The sequence below is a fragment of the Plectropomus leopardus genome, chromosome 8 (assembly GCF_008729295.1).
Source record: "Plectropomus leopardus isolate mb chromosome 8, YSFRI_Pleo_2.0, whole genome shotgun sequence".
In the NCBI taxonomy this organism is placed as follows: Eukaryota; Metazoa; Chordata; class Actinopteri; order Perciformes; family Serranidae; genus Plectropomus; species Plectropomus leopardus.
The window spans coordinates 13,352,709-13,369,550 of record NC_056470.1 but is presented as its reverse complement, the minus strand read 5'-3'; the positions used below and the strand labels follow the sequence as shown (position 1 = coordinate 13,369,550).

The window sequence follows — 16,842 nt, the reverse complement described above, 5'->3', positions numbered from 1 at the left end:
TCCTTTTTTATCTTTCTGTTTCAGCAGCTGGGCTTTTTCCACCATCCCCATCCATGCTGTCATTATGTTATTCCTTGATTGAGGGGATGGAAACTTCACCATATTGTCTTTATTTCCTGCTATATCTGCCTCTTAACCTCCCTCCTACTTGGTCTTTACGCCCTGTGTCTCATTTTCTCCTCCTTCCCTTCTTTCCCCTGTCTCTCACCGTCCCACTTGACATATCTGCTCTCATTTAATCTCTTTTTCCTGCACACTTCCTTCTGTCTGTCCCCTTCCTTTCACTGGCACACTAAGCCTCGGAGCAGATTCCTTGCTGCCCTTCTCCGTGTGCTGCACTCTTCATCATATTGAAAGAGGGAGGCTGGCGGTGGATCACATTTTGTGACACACTGGCATTGATAATGACTGAGCTGATTCAAGGACGGATGCTCATGTGAGAGAAATTATATTATGAGTGTTGATGCAGCAAAATCTGCACAAATAGCTTCCCAAACAGCAGTAGTTCCACAGGGAAGTCCTCTTCATATTCTGATACGCCTCAGTATTGGAGGAGGTGAGATAGATTTATTTTCCTGACTATAGATTATTTTATATTTATGGGCTCATAATTGCAACCAGTCATCATTAAGAATATTTTTGCTGTAAAAGAAATAATAAAAAAATAGTTTTTCTCTGTTAGCAAAGTAGATTTTGTTGTTTGTCTGCTATTTTCCAGTTCTTCTGATGACCAGTTTAGGAAAACAGACTTGAAAAACAGGAGCGGTCAAATTATTGTGTCAACACATTGATGCATCTGATACTGACAGTCTGCAGTACAACTGTATACGATAACCTGTAATTTTGAATGTGCACAATAGTCACAGTTGCATGCATATTCAGTCTTTTTCTTGTTAACAGGGAGACTTCTCTCTCAAACATGGACAGGAATCCCATCAAACAATATATCCAGCTAGTGCTGAATAAATGTAAAATAAGGTCATGCTATTTCACTAACTATTCACTATTCAATTTCTTGACTAAAATGTTTTCAGAAACATATTTTAATGCCGTGTTTAGCTGTAATAGCAAGAATTTGTGAACAGGAAGGGAGCGTCATACTGCTTTCTGCACAGCGAAAATGGAGGCCAAAAAATTGGTAAAACTAAGCAGTGCTGATCAAATATAAACCAAGAGTTGGCTCGTGAGTTGCCTTTTTCTTGCTTCAGATGTTTTCAGAAACATCTTTTGCTTACTGTTAAACTCTAATAAGAGGTTGTTTGTTACCAGCATTGTGTCACATGGATGAGTGCTCATTACGTCACTCACCAGCAGGAGCATTTATTGCTCATGTGCTGCACAGTCGATTCTGGTAGTTGCGGGTTTTCTTCCCCTTGAGCAAAAGCAAATGCCACAGTCCTTTTTCTCTTTTTAAATCTGGTCATGTTGCATAAATTTCAAAAGTATTTGCATTTTTTTACTGCATATATGACACAGTTTTATTTGAGGGCCCTCTTAGGTTTTAGTTGTGTTTTGTGAATTGTTTTAAGTTTTTTTTTTTAAATCTATACTTCCCACTTCTTCTTACTTCTTGTCTCCACCAGTTTGACAGTATGATGATAAATGCACACAACTTTATATCGACAGGATACTTTCTAAAAAAGTTTCCCCATCTATTTTGAAGAAACCTAAGTACCTGTCATTGATTATTCTGTGACCTTGCACTGTCATCTTTGTAGAAAATTATGCTTTTGTCAACTAAGGATATGTGTTATCCTTGACAAAGTCCCATGAATATTTATCAGTCATGGATGATTTACTTGGAAGGAAAACAATCAGCAATCAGTAACCAGGGTAGACAAAGAAAACTTTTTTGTATTTGTTAAGTATTTTTAAAGCAAAATAGGAAATAAAAAAAGGATCATTCACATGGGTAACAAGGAACAAGCCGCTATATCTGTAGTGATCATAATCTTTACTCCAGCATTTATTTTTTGGTTGGTGGCACATTCCTAAAATGTGATGCATTTATGCATGCTGCCAAAACATGACAATGGCCTCAAAGGAAAAAGGGCAGTTAGTAGTGAAGACAGAGGATTGAGCCGACTGTCAGTCAAATTCTGAGCGAATTCTAAATTATGTGAGACAGTCCCGGTCTGCACTCAGTGTCCTTTATCCAGGAGGACAAACCTGTGCACTGTATTAAGTGCTTTTTTAAATTGTTTTGTGCATTTTTAGTTGTGTTTGGATGCTGATTAGCTGTTGAACAAACCCTGATGCATTTACATTAATGTAAATGTTCACCGCTGCAACGTGTGAATAAAGGAATCGTAATGAAGAAATAATGACAATAGGTTTATTTCAAGCAGAAATCCGTCCTCTATTCATCACATTGTTTTTGAAGGGTATCCACTGTGTCGGCAGTAATCAGTATGCTGTTATCAATCCACTTCAGTATAATGAAGATGGGCCCATCAAGGACAATGGTCTTGTGATGCTATAGGCTGAAGTCCAACCGCAGTGGACGTCCAAGTCCTAACTTAGACTAACACCCTGTACTTAATCTGGAGCATGGAGCATGCAGGAGGTCATAACAATTTTGAATAATAACTTTGTTCTTTTTGGCTGAACTTCTCCTCAGAGACCTACCTCCCAACGCATGACACTCAATTAGAAACCCATTAAAGCGACAGAGCTAGAATATTAGATTTTTAGCCCAAACACTTTGGTAGTTAAGTGGCTTTCAGATGAAATGTTATGAAATGCTTGCAGATTATCATATTATAAAACATTACACTCGGCAGCACTAAAAGATAAGCTGCAAACAATGCACATAACACCACCGTGCTTTGCCAAGGCAAGGGGATATAAAAGAAAAACAACAGCCTCCCAAGGTCCTTTGGAGAATACTGCACTTGAATAATTCTGCACTGCCTTCAAGTCATAATTGCTGTTAAAAGCCGCTCATAAAACACATTTGGTGGAGATGGTATTTATTAAAATGATTCCGAACAAATTGAGGGGCGCTGAAGTGGATTTATTTTCAATTTTACCTTCTAGGTTTTTTTTCTCATATGGTAATTGCATTTGGATAATTATTCAAATATCTTCATATTCATTCTCAAGGCACTTTTCAAATAAGTTTATTAAGTATCCACAGTTTCTCTGTTTTCTGTTACAACATGGTTAAAGTAATGTGGTTTAATTCCATGTCCCAGGGTAAATTTTGCTAATATTGTCAGAATATCATTAATGTAGTATTATGGATTATCAAAATGAATTCTGGATTTAAAGGAGTAGTTTTGGAGAATACACTTAATGGCCTAACAGACAGATAAGGATGGTATTGATCTTGGATTCCAAAGCTTGGTTTAGGCTGAGGGCTGATGGCCTAAATCTGATTTTTTTTTTTTTTGCTAGTGACTCAAATCTGTCCCTCCGTAACAGTGTGAATAATGACTTCACATGAAAATGTATCCTTTCTTATCGGATTGAGGCCAACTGTGATATGTGGTCCTCAATCAGATATAGGTTTGATTTTTTGCTGTCCGTCCCCAGTCAAAACAGACATGCGATTTCTAAGTCACTCCAGATCGACATTCGTAAATGGTAAATGGATCTGCATTTATTTAGCACCTTTCTAGTCTTCCAACCACTTCCCACTACATGACACATTCACACATTCATTCACACATTGATGGCAGTGGCTGCGATGCACAGTGCCAAACTGATCACCAGGATCTAATCTAATCAACATACGCACATTGGCAAACTAATGTTGATTACAAGATACTGAATTGCTCCTGAATCAATTCAAGAGCAATTAGTGGCCGCTTCACATTTTGAGCCATAGTGACCCCATTCATCACAAATCTGTGCGGTCTGTTTCAGTGAAGCTATTCATGTCAAGATCCCATCACTCTTGGCTCGCACTCACCTCTGTACAGAAGTAGCAGCAATTGCTCCACAAACAGCCATAATTAAAAATTTGGCTCTCTTTCTCCTCACCATCATCTGCTCATGAATTTGCTGGCTTCCTCTGCACATTAGCTTTTAATTGAAACGGTCAACGCTAACTTCAGGTGCCGCCATGTTTACATCCATATGACAGCAAGCTGCATGTGACATCTTTGTTATTGTTCTTTAATGCATGTGGGTCAGCTCAGGACTGTAAACAGCTCACTTGGACATCTGATACTGGACACATCTTTAAGAAATGGACCTAAGCAATAAATCCAAAAAAGGCTTGCAGTGTGATTTTAGATTAAAGCCCTATTTGCACGGGACTCTTATTACCTGGAGATGTCTGGTAATATGTAATAATTGCATAGGTGGTCCACAATCTTAATCCTGTGCACATCTGCTATGTTTTTAATTTGTCAAGCAGAAGCTCACCACATATTACCTACCATATTGCGCCAAACAAAGGGGTCATGTGATAATAGTAGTCCTGTGCAAAATTGGCATCTCAGTAATTTGGGGTGGTATTTAGGTTTTTTTAGTTTTTTTTTTTTTTTCATTTCTCCACAAATCATTTTTGGGAAACTGCATTGACTATTATAAATGAAAGTTTTGACAGCTTTTTGGGTGCAGGAGGCTCATCTAGCTACACAGCATGGAGACCCTTTCCCAGATAGACCAAACTCAAATCCATCAGAGGAGGGAAACCTGGAAAGATGATGATATGGAGGATGTGATGAGTGGCAGCATCATTCTTTATGTTTAACCTACATATTAAAAAAAGAAAGAAAAAAAGGAGGTTAACCTTGTACATCTCTGCTGGTAGTACTGTGTAGCGTTTCTGGTTTACATATAACGGTGTGCATCATATTCAGGGAATGATGTCAGTAAATTCAAGTACAGACTTTGATTATCCCGTGTGAATGTGCTGCAGGAAACACAGATGTTTGGGAGGTTATTTTCAAATCACATGAGGTCCCGTGATAATACTAGTCCCTTGTGAACAGGGCTTAACTCCACATATTTCCAAAATCTTGACTCCCGAACTACAGACTGTACTGTAATTATCTTTGATCTATGTGCATTAATTTATCCCCATGACATCTCACCACACAGTAGATCTTCACATGTAAAGACTGGCAGGTCAAATAACAACAGCTGCCTCAGCTGATAAAGTTACATGTCATTAACATAGCCACTTATAAGCTCTCATTATCTCTGTATATATAATATGACGTTCCTCACAGCTAGTGTCACACACAGGGAGTGTTATAATTCTCGTTATTTAAAGCCTATCAAATGAGATGTAAATGCAGCATGCTGTCAAAGGACACAAGTTTCATCACAGTTCAGTTTCCTGATAGGAGCTGTCACACAGCTCTCCATCTTCCAAAGTGCTTTGATTCCAGGGATAAATGTGGTGTTGAAGTGGCCGCGCTCAGGCCATTTTAAAGCTGTAGTGCTCGCAGGCACCTGTCTCTGGTCTGTCATGGAGCACAGCAAATGGGCCATTTTTTACTCTCCATACAGTGGTGATGTGTTCATTCCTCTGATGGCCGCTGTGAAAATGACATTCACGCGCTAACAAAAGCCCATTTCTCTGCGGTTTAGTCTCTCAGGCTGCAGCTCATTTTCTCCTGAGTCCTCCTTATGCCAACTAATAACATCCCCGGCTTACACACTTGGTTTGAATGGCCTGCCCAGTACATTCAGCAGCCTTTCATTACAATATGAATTGACAACCAGTCGTTGTAAGATCGCCGATGGTTAGCGTGGGCGGCTAAGCGCTAGCTCCCCACAATCACACACTCCTGGTCCATTAGTTCCATTTATCTGCAGGGTATTTATAGGGCACCTTGAATTGGGGTCTTGAAGCAGGTGATGCAGGGGGGAAAAAGGCCTGTCCTGGCTGCTGGTGATTAATGCATGAATACGCAAGCTTTATCACAAGTCCGGCAGCCTCGGGACCACAGAATGTCAGTGCAATTAAAGGCGGGTGGCCGATATAAGAATAGAGAGGTAGTGACTATCTGCAGATTGCAGACCGAGTCAGGGAACATGGGCGGCTCGGTGAAGGTTCCAGCAACAGCGCCCATTCATTCCTTAATCACCTCCACTTCTCATTAGGGCCTTCTTTTGTTCCAGCCGTCGTCTTTTCCTGCGCTGTGCCAGTAGATAAAATATGGCGGGCTCAGAAGAGTGAAGAGCTCGGGGAACCCCATTAAACGGCGACAGAGAGAGGATAGAAAATGAGGAGGGAAAAGGAGAGGTGACGTTGGAGTGGTGGAGTCAGTCGGCTACGGAAGAAGAGAGGACTCAAGGGAGAGCGATGGTGACAGGAATGTGAGAAACAGAGAGTACTGTCCAACCATGAAGACGTGTAATTCATCTCCATCTTCTCTTTAGGACTATTGGAACATCCAACCAGAAGAGTGTTACAATATGGAGAGTTTTAAACCATAATCACTCAGAGTTCAGCTCATTACAGCTCCCAAATTACCTCTACAATAATCTCCACAAACCTGTGAACTTAAACTCTGTGTGAATGTGGAGTGCCGCTGTAAATGGATGTAAATTGGTGGTTTTATTCAATCATTCTGCTTCTTAATAGTGCATGGGGGTCCACTTCCTGCTATGCAAAGGTATCAAGGTCTCCATAAGATAAAGTCTGTTATTATTATTATGCCTGTTTAATGGAGAGTGAAGTCATCTGGAGTGGTTTGGCATATCGGAGCAAAAGAGAGAGAAAAAGAGGAGAGCAATGTTTTGCATGTGTTTATGCCAACAGCTGAGAGCCATAACAGCTAACTGGCTTTGATATAATGGCTACACCACTGATCATTACAGTGCTCATGGGCCAATTACACAGAAATACACTGTGATATATAAAGTCAGTTCAACCTGTAGTGACAGACATATGAGCCTATATAGATAAAAGCTAATATTTCCCAAACTCTGCTCCGAAAGATGTCAAATAAAGCCAGTGTAAATAATATTGTGCATTGCGAAAGAGAAATAATAAATGAGACCTATTTTCAGTGATACAGTCAGAGCAAAAAAAACAATCAAGGCGGTGTTGAAGCGTTGTGCGCCTGAATATTTTCCTCGGCTTCACAGATTACCTTTTGACCGACTGCTTAATATTTGAATCCCCATAAGTAAGTGTCTGAGTTCTTCAAAAAAATGCACAATGAAGTCTGTAGTTTGAATTAAATCTCCCTTTAGACTCACTGAGGTAAAGGAGGCTTAGCTTTCTCTGTTTTGAGGGAATGGTTTATTTTGGGAAATGCGGCCCTCACTGACAAGGATTTTGTGTTTCATCCCCGCTGAGAAGAGGAACAACAGGGGGCTCATGCTGACAAAGGCTGAGTCCTCCGTGTAAAATTTACCGCAGCATTGTAAAGGTTAACATCAGACTCCCATAGGACTCCACAGTCAGGTAATCAGGGTCACTGAAGACACACTTCTGTTGTATAACACTTTTCATGGTCAGACATAAAAAGTGTGTCAACAAGGGATGAGTATTTTGGATAATTTCCATATTCAAGTACTCATATTAAATTATTATAGAGTATAGACCATAGAGAATATCACAAGAACCGATACTTCTGCTCCAAGTTGATGCAAAATTCTGAAAACATCACGGTGCTCCTTTTTGTCCTGTACTTTAGGTACTAAGGATGCAGTTCTTACACACCTGACAGTGCAGGATTAATGTTAAATGCCAAAGGAAAAAGATGAACCTCTACCAGCAGTAAGCTTTTTTTTTAACAGTGGTAACAGTGGTAAAATTGGTTATTGATAATCTTGGGAATTTCACCAGTATTGGTATGTACTACTACATGTCTGGTATCATGACATGCCTATTATTGAGTGCTCAAGTACTTGTACACAAAACTTAAAAATAGGGTCCAAAATGAACAACCAAGCAAAACTGTAGATAAGGGTTAGAGGTAGCTTACCGTTCTGCACTGAACAGACTGTAGAGATGAACTTACATGAAGAAAAGCCAAATGCACAAACATTAAGATTTTGCAGTCATTTTAATAATCAAGTAATTTACTAGTTTATTTTTTTTTGTTTATACAGACACCTTGGCCCTTATAGCTAAACAGATAATTTCTTAAACTACTAGCCTATTTTGTGTTTATGTAAAATGGCCAACAACTGAACACGAGTGCCTGATCACCATTCTGCCTGTAATGTTAGATCCAGTGATGTCTGACTGAAAACACTTAACTTTCTCTGCAGATCTATCATTTCTGCTAATGTCGATCTTTGCAGATATTCAGAAATAGCAGTTGAATCACTTCCTTTACTTAAAAAATGTAACATTTTAATATAGAAGTTTCGGACGGACGGACAGACAGATCGAGATATAGATCTGCAATAAGCTAATACTGATTGAGCCCTACCCAAAACTGCACACATCAGCTCTGTATGTGTTTCAGGCTAAAGGCTTCATTACAGGGAAGTTATGTAATTTTCTGAAACTAGCAGACTGTGCTGTTCTATTGTTTGCCTTTACCCACTTAATCATTATATCCACATTACTGACAATTATATATCAAAAATGTCATCAACCTTACAATATTAGCGCAACATCAATATCAAAGTACTTTGTCAAAAATATTGCGATATTTGATTTTCTACATATTGTAAAGCACTAATTTAAATGCAGAAGTGTTTATATTCAGAATGGCAACAGTCCAACGCTGCTGTCAAACCCTCCTTCTTTCCCACATGTGGTATTCACTAAGGAAAGGAGCTGTTTTAAGTCTAGAGCAACTGTCTGGCAAATTTCATTTTTTGCACATAGACCCTGTTTGGTGGGTATAGAGTGATTTGGATAATTACATAATCACAAAGCCTCAACAGTTGTTGTAGTCTCTGGGCCAAATCATTATTCATTTCATCACAGCAGAAATACCTTTTCCCTCCGTTGTGTGCTCGGCTGGTTAAACCGCTTATTATTGACAAGTCGAGGAAGTTTGATGGTGAGGAAAATGGAACACAGCCATACAGTATGATAAATTCTCATCAGCATCTAAAATAAAAAAGTTTGTGCTGCAGAGCAGTTCATTGCTTTCTCACAAATGCTATATATATCTCCCCAGATTATTACAACCCATGCCTTCACTGCGATTGTATGCGTATATGAAACTTTCCACAGAGACAAGAACTGAATACAACTTAATGTGAGGAAACAGTGAGGGCTGATAAAAGTGAACATTAAATTATTCCCCACAAGCCTTCTGCTTTCTTTGCAGCTTTAAAGAGAGGCAGATAACTGAAATGTGATGTTATTATTCAGCACTCTGGAATTTTAATGAAATAATCTTCCCATACCAACCTGCTGTTTTAATTGCCATCATAATGTATGCATTGTTTTAGATTCTGTAAACATACAGATTCTCTAATTTTATACCAAAATGAAACTGTGAGGCAGACATCTGCACCTGCAGTGAGACTGATCGGTGAGCTTGCATGTTTGTCAGATATTGTTGCTGCTGGCATATGAGGAAATAAGGGAAGAACAAAGAGAAGATGGAAGCAAAGAGAGGAAATGATGCTCTTATCATGAGATCCTTAATAGATCATCCCAAACATGATTAATACAACAAGCCAAGGCAAAGGTTTATAGAAAGCTTCACTCTCACTCAAGGTGCAGCGTTCAGGCAGCAAATGCAGAGAGCCAAAGCAACAAAGGAGATTTTGTTTCTGATTGTTTCTATAACTCCTCTTTATTATCAGCCCCTGATATCTCATCCAGTCTTTTTCTCCCTCTTACCATCTGTCTATCTACTCTGTGTCACTGTCTGCAGTGTTTCTTTGACTTTAGTGAGCTCAGATAAAGACTAACAGATCAATATGAGGCACTTGGACCTTACCAGACCCAAATATTTGTTGCGTTGAAAAGGACATTGATTCAGAGGCATAGACGGTGACCCAGAAAACATTACGATTACCTGCTTGATAAATCAGTGTAGCAAAAAGAAAAGAAAAAAAAAGCCATTTTCATTGCCGACTATCACAAACACAGAATGTCTGAAAGCTTAAGTGACGAAAAAAAAACAGCAGCCTGACCATTCTCTCCCCGTACCTGCAACAAAAATAAAAAAGCATCCCGTTTGTCGACGAGGGAACAAAATGATTAAAATTTATTTGCAGCCCAGCAAGTGGTAATGATTTCTTACTTCTTCTTTTATCTTAAACCTGTAAGATTTCAGTGTAAAAACATTTTCACAGCCTTAACACCAAGCAGGGCTGCTGCAGCTTAAAAAACATCATAAATGTGACTCTATAAATGTGACCTTAATGTTTCCACATTACAGTTTGGATTGCTTTTGAGTTTTGTTGCTGTAGTGGGAAGTCTCTCTCACAATAAAATTGTGTAGGAATGAGTCCTAAAATGTGGAAATGAGTTAGCATGTTTGCTTCTCTGGGTTCCTTCTTGTTAAAGTCATAGTGGTTTTGGGTGGGTTTTTGGTTAGATTCCTGAAATAAGGTCTGTGGTTAACACAAGCTTGGCCATTTAAAACCTGGATTCACAACAGGGGAGGGAAAAAACAAACTTTGCAAGACATGTCCCAAAAATTGCAAAATTATGAGAAAATTACCTTAAAATATTTTTTTAAAAAAACAGCAAAGATTGTAAAATTATTTTTTTACAAACTAGGGGAAAATGTCCAAAACAATATATTTGGTAATTATATTTCAGAAAAAAATTCAATAAATACATAAAATAAAGGGTTTAAGAGAACAGCATGTTTGTTCTACATTATAATTAAATACTGCTAACAACTCGCAATATGCAACTGATGACACAACGAACATAGCTTTACAGCTTCACCGTTGTGGCATTGAATGTTAGCTTATAGCTTCTGGAGATTTTATTTAAACTTCAAAAATCATGAAAGACCTGTCCATATGTGAAGATTATCTTGCTGAACAAAAGTCCAAAATCCAACTTAAAACTACCGTTGACTTTTTAACAAGGGAACCAGGGCGACGCTAGCTTCCAGGTCGGCTGACAAAAACGAAACGTCCCCACTGCACTGTATTACAAATTGCATGCAGAAATGGTTGCTACATGATCAGCCATCACATCTATGCTACACTGACACATTCACACTTTAATACGGGCATCAACAGGTTCTCATGAGAAAACATGCTGCACTGAAATGTGTGTGCAGTTTGTTTTAGGTTTAATGTCATTTCCATTTCTGTGTCTGATGCAACATTGTGACTGAGCATTTTATAGGGAAGCTTTGAAGATTCACTTTATGTAGAAAAACTGTGAAAGCCACACATTATGAAAAAGTTCAAACGTTATCTAAAATTAAAGCGAATGAAGATCTCTAAAGACAAAGCAGAGTTGAGTTATGCATCCAGTCAAGTTCTTTACTGCCATTTGAAGGAGAGGGAGCACTCTATCAGTCCCTCTTTAGGGACATTTTCCTCATCCCATTGTGCAGCACAGGACCTGTAGACATGCATCATTGTTGTGCAGAGATGTCAGAGTGATGGGGCTGTTAAAGTCAGGCACTCCGAGCAGTTTGGGGTTTGTTTGCTTGCTCAAGGGCATCTCAACTTTGGTTTCAACCTAACTGCATTGCATATAGAGTGAACAAAATGTCAAGTTGAACCTGAGCTTGCTCTCAGTATATTCCCCTGCTCTCCTCCATATCAGCTTTTCTTCTCCGTCCCCATCAAGCGACCACCATGGCTTACTTACTCCCTTGCATTTATTCCACACTACAACTCTCATCCCCTTTTCCCTTACTAAGTTTTGAAATGTTGGTGAGGGCCTGTCAAGGGCACAATGCAGGGAAGATAAAACATTTTCATGAGGCCACTGGGCAGCAGCAGCTTGTAGCTCACAGATAAGTACGCACTGTGAATTTTAACATTATTCAGAAAAGTGACATCTGTGTTCCTGGTGCCAAAGGCTGCACCGTGGGCAAGTTTGAAAAATTATAGATGAGCGAGATGCTGGGTGGCAAAGTGTTATGCACAGTTTTAAAAAACAGCCCATATGTGCTGTTACCAATCACTCTAGGTGGGGACAGGCTGCCAGGCTGTTATTTGTAGCCGTATAAAGTCCATTTCGACAAGCGTGGTGACTAATCTTGCCATAATGACAGCACCACCCCAAGACCTCGAGCTCTTCACCCGGACACATCTGTGCTCAATTACTGCAAATAATTCAACCAGTAACAGCATCTTAGTAGGTGGGTGGTGGACTGATAGCAGAGTGAGCAGGAAAGAGGACAAGGAGAAGGAGGATGAGGCCAGAGAGGAGCAGAGGTTGAAGAGTGAAGTGGAAGAGATGTAGTTTGCTGGATTGTGAATTATAACTGTGTGTGAGAAAAAGCAGAACCTTAAATCCTTTAACATTTTATTAGTTTTTTGCCAGCCGAAGATTACTTTTCTTCAAAAAGTGGCATTTGTGACCTTTTGCTCATTTTACTTTGGAATAAAAGTGTAGTCTGTGGGCTGGAAAAGGGAGGACAGCAGAAACAGACTGCACATGTTGGAGGTGACAAAGTCATTTTAGCAAAAACTTTTATGTGAGCTGACCCGGAGCAAAGCATTCAATATGCATTCACTGTGTGCCACTGGTGAGGCAGGCCAAAACTATATTAGAAACCACTGAACCTCACCGGAAATCAAATCACACTTTGGTCATAAAAATGCTAATATTTACATGCAGCAGTCTCTCAAAGTAGCAACTGTGTTTGTGCGCCTGCATCTGTTTAAGATTGGATGCTTTTGCTTCAGCGGGGTGTTGACGCTCTCCCCAGGGACAGGAGCTGTGTTGATGAATGGTAAGCTACTGTGGAGTTAGTACAGTGTAAGGAGCGAGGAGTAAAAGTTCATTATGTGCGTGTTGAGAGAGATGAGTGGTGTGTTGCATTAATCATTTTGTTTCCTCATGCATTCTGTGCAGAGAGGCAAACTTATGCTGATGAGGAATTGCAGTTTGGGTATATGCAGGCATTTTCCCCTCTTCTCATTTTTATATTTCTGTCTCTGTAGTCCTTTAAGATCATTTTTTGAGACTCATTTTACAGCTACAGTTGCTCCTCTACATGCTTTAATAAGCATAATCCACACAGAAACTCAAATTAAGCCAATAATAATCAGTAAGAGATATATTTAGAAATGTCAAAGCATTAATTTCCTTTCTGTTTGTGCTTATATGAAATTATTTTGTATTTTCACAATCTTAATACACATGTTTGAGCTCAAATCTCATTACCAAGAACACAGATAAATTAAATAAATAAATCTGTCCTTCTTTGTAAAGCCTCTTTACGTTTGCACAGAAACCCCACTGTCACCTGCATCTGGCTTTTGTATGTAATGACAAAGGTTACAGTCGCCATACACTCATGGGTCGGCATTCACTCTGCAGTTGATCCGATCAGCAGTGACTCTAATTTTAGCCCTTTAACCCTTTTAAAACCTGATTTGACATCACTTTTCGTGTGCTGCATTCAGGTGACCTCACCTTTCACAAGCTATTTAACCCTTTGAAAGCTGAGTAAATTAGCTTGATTTCTTTCAAAAACATGAGGAGAAAAGGCAACGACCAACTTGGCAAGAAATGTCCCAAAGATTTCAGAAAGAAAATGACCTTAAAATTAGTTTTAAAAAAGGGTGGACACTGAGAAAGAGCGCTGTACACTGCAAGTTTTGCCTTCTTCAAAAAACCTGCATACACTTGCTAATTTTGGGGGGTATTTCTAAATGTCCGTTAATTTAAGCTTGTTTGTTATTTGTTTTTTTTCCCCAGATCCCTCTTCAAACCAGAGGCAGAAGCCACCAGCAACTGACCTCTGCTACAAGACTGAAATCAGCAGTCTGATGGACTTCAACTCCCCAGATGCTTCCCTGGATAAAGGTAAGTTGAACCAGAACTGTTTGACTTTAAAGCAAACGTCAGCTTGTTCCTTCTGTGCCACTATTGGAGAATGTTGTGGCACAGCAAGGTGTACATATGAATCCAAGAATGATCATGCAAATGCTCGATATATACACACACACACACACACCTGCAAGTACACAGTACAGGAGGAGCCTGTATAGTAGCCCCTCTGCATCAGTTCCTCTCCCTTTTCAGCATTTTCTGCTTGCACCTGTTGTTGAAGCCTCCAAAACACATGATATTTTAGCTGAGGAGGACTGCATGTAATCCAGGTTGCATCTGGCAGTAAATGAACGCAGCGAGTTTTGTATTTAAGGAAACATCACAAACATCTTTGTAACTAATCAGGCCAAAGCTGCTTCTTTATTTAGTGTGTGTGCATGTTTGTGTTGAACCAGAAACACAACAGTCATTCACAACTAGTTATTCATGTTTATGAGCAGTTTGAATTTTACAGTTTGGCCTCTTGTTGCTGCTTGGATGGACCAGAACTCTCATTGCAGTATGAACAATAATAACACAAGAGTTAATAATGGTCCTGACTGAACATTTTCGAAATAAATATTTAATTACACAAATTTTATTTGTAAGGAGAATGTGATTACTCAATAGGTTGTCAGAAATTTTAGGTTTTATATAATTGGTACTTTCATATAATTGGTAAAACATAGTATAATGTTTGTATTTTGCTGGTAAATGCAATTGGAGTCATCTGCAATATCAGTGTTTTTCTTCTCTCTTTAAAATGAATATATTAACAAAAAAATAGTATAATTTAGTCACCAAATGTATTACTTACATTTCAAATAGTTTTTGTCCCTAAAATTAGAAAATGAAATGATAAAAACTTCCATGTACTTGATGTCCCGACAGTGTTGTATAACAGGAAAAATGCGGGAACCATTTTTCCTTCAATTTTCTTTTTATCTTTTTTTTCAGTACATAAAAGTGTTGGTGCCTTTTGATTGTGATTGCATTACAACGGTTTGTCATTGGGCCTTCTGCAGTCTACCCTCAACTCATTTTCTCTTTCTATGATGAATTTTATTAGTTATAAGAATTAGTTTATTGATGTGCACTTGACACTGAAACAGGACCCTGTTCCAGTTTAAATCTGCACATTTTGATGCTGAGCATCCAGTTTCTTTTACCAGTGGAGGATTTATTCAGCTGTTGCTCAGTGGGATCTTTGTCTTTTCTGCCATTTCATTTGTTGATCTGGTTGAACGAATGTACAGCGTTTTGTTCTCCAGATATATATATATATAAAAAATATATATACAAAATAAAATCTGTTTGTGGGGGACTTTCTACAATGTAAACACATGAAATACCATTCAGTATATAAAGGTATCCTGTCAGCCATCTGACTGTACCCAAACAAACTTCTGTTGCAGAACATTACAAACTGTTGAAGGGTAGTTATATATTTTTATAATACAATGCTGTTAGCCTCTCTCATCAGCTGTTACATTTTGTAAATTTGATGCAAATTAATCAGAAAAATGTTTAAATTCAGTGTGCTGACTCAGGAGGTGCCTGTGTCCATTCAGCATGTAATACCTTTCCATCAGAATTGGTGTTTCATTTAATGCATCATTTCTTCCAGTCCTCCTGTTCAATGATGCTACAATATGTCTCTGTCAACAGTGCATACTAACAAGCTCCATAGTCATCTGTGGTTACAATCTGCTGTTAGTTTTCAGTCACTTGCGTCACTATAAACCATCCCCAAAAAGCAGCTGATAAACTCTGAAGCCTTTATTTATTCCCAGACTCTTATCTAACTGGGTGGTCAGACGGGTCTCACGTAGGCGTCATCAGCTCTCCAGACAAACATAGTTACAGGCGTTTATCTGTTGTCTGTTTCCAGCCCTTTCATAACAAAAGCGCTTTTCAAGAAGTTAGAGTCTTGTAGAGAGGATCAAAGTATCTAACGATGGCACCAGCACAAACGCATCTCTTCAGTCGTGGATTCTGTACGGCTGCCAGCTCCAGTATGGATCTCTGGTGTCACCCAAGTAGCCCCCAGGGGCCCTTTCCTCATTAGAGTGTCCTGCTTAGGGGTCTGTTTGGCTGCCAGTTCTCTCTTCTCTCCTATTAGCGTCTGTCGATGTCGTGATGATACTGAAACAGCTCACAAGTCGTCCAAAGAAAAGAGAACAGTGTTACTTTGGTGTGTCGGCTACATTTCACTGCTGCAGATCAGCAGCACAAATGTAATGTACTTGAGAACAGTTTTAAAATACTTGTATTTTACGTGAGTATTTACACCTTAACACGACATTTCAGGGGTGAAATATTGTACCCTTTACTGCGTATATCTTACGACTAAAGCCACTTTTCTGTTCAAGATTTTATACAATAAACAAAAGACCAGTTTACAATCTTTGCATTGTTGTAGATTAAACTGCTCAACATTCATTTGTTCAAATGACATGTCAATCAATTGGTAATGTTCCAGCAACACATTTGATAAATGTAAGCATTTTGCATAATGAGTACTTTTTTACTTTGGGTTTAAGTATATTTTTCTGCAAGTATTTCTGAGTTTTTACTTTAAGGGAACCTATAATGCTCATTTTCAGGTTCAAACTTGTATTTAGGGTTTCTGCTGGAACACACTGAAATGCTTTATGTGCATAAGCACTTTATTTTCCTCATACTGTTTGTGCTTGAACATCTGTTTACACCCTCTGTGAAAGAGAGACGCTCTGTTATAGCACCTGTCTCTTTAAGATCCTCCAGCAAAAGCCCCGTCTGCTCTGCTCTGGTCAACATTTCCGGGTCTTCTGTATCGTCTGTATTGTCTCCGCATCCTCATTGCAGCACAGAATAACGACTGTCGCAGAGTAAAGCCGAACATTCTACCACGAAAAGTCACCAATAAAAACCAAAGTCTTCTCAGAGGGACATGTTCCAGCAAGAATATGAGTCAAAATTGGGGACAAATTAACAACATCTGCAAC

The 16,842-nt window shown here is 39.0% G+C and overlaps 1 protein-coding gene across 4 annotated transcripts in view; it reads left to right on the top strand.

Moving 5' to 3' along the window:
* kazna (kazrin, periplakin interacting protein a) overlaps positions 1–16,842 on the top strand; it is a 224,519-nt gene that overhangs the window by 144,209 nt on the left and 63,468 nt on the right. For all 4 annotated transcript variants that reach the window (XM_042491186.1, XM_042491182.1, XM_042491184.1 and 1 more), the window contains one exon: positions 13,742–13,849. In XM_042491186.1, coding sequence (XP_042347120.1) covers positions 13,742–13,849 — 108 coding nt within the window. The remainder of the gene's footprint in view (positions 1–13,741; positions 13,850–16,842) is intronic.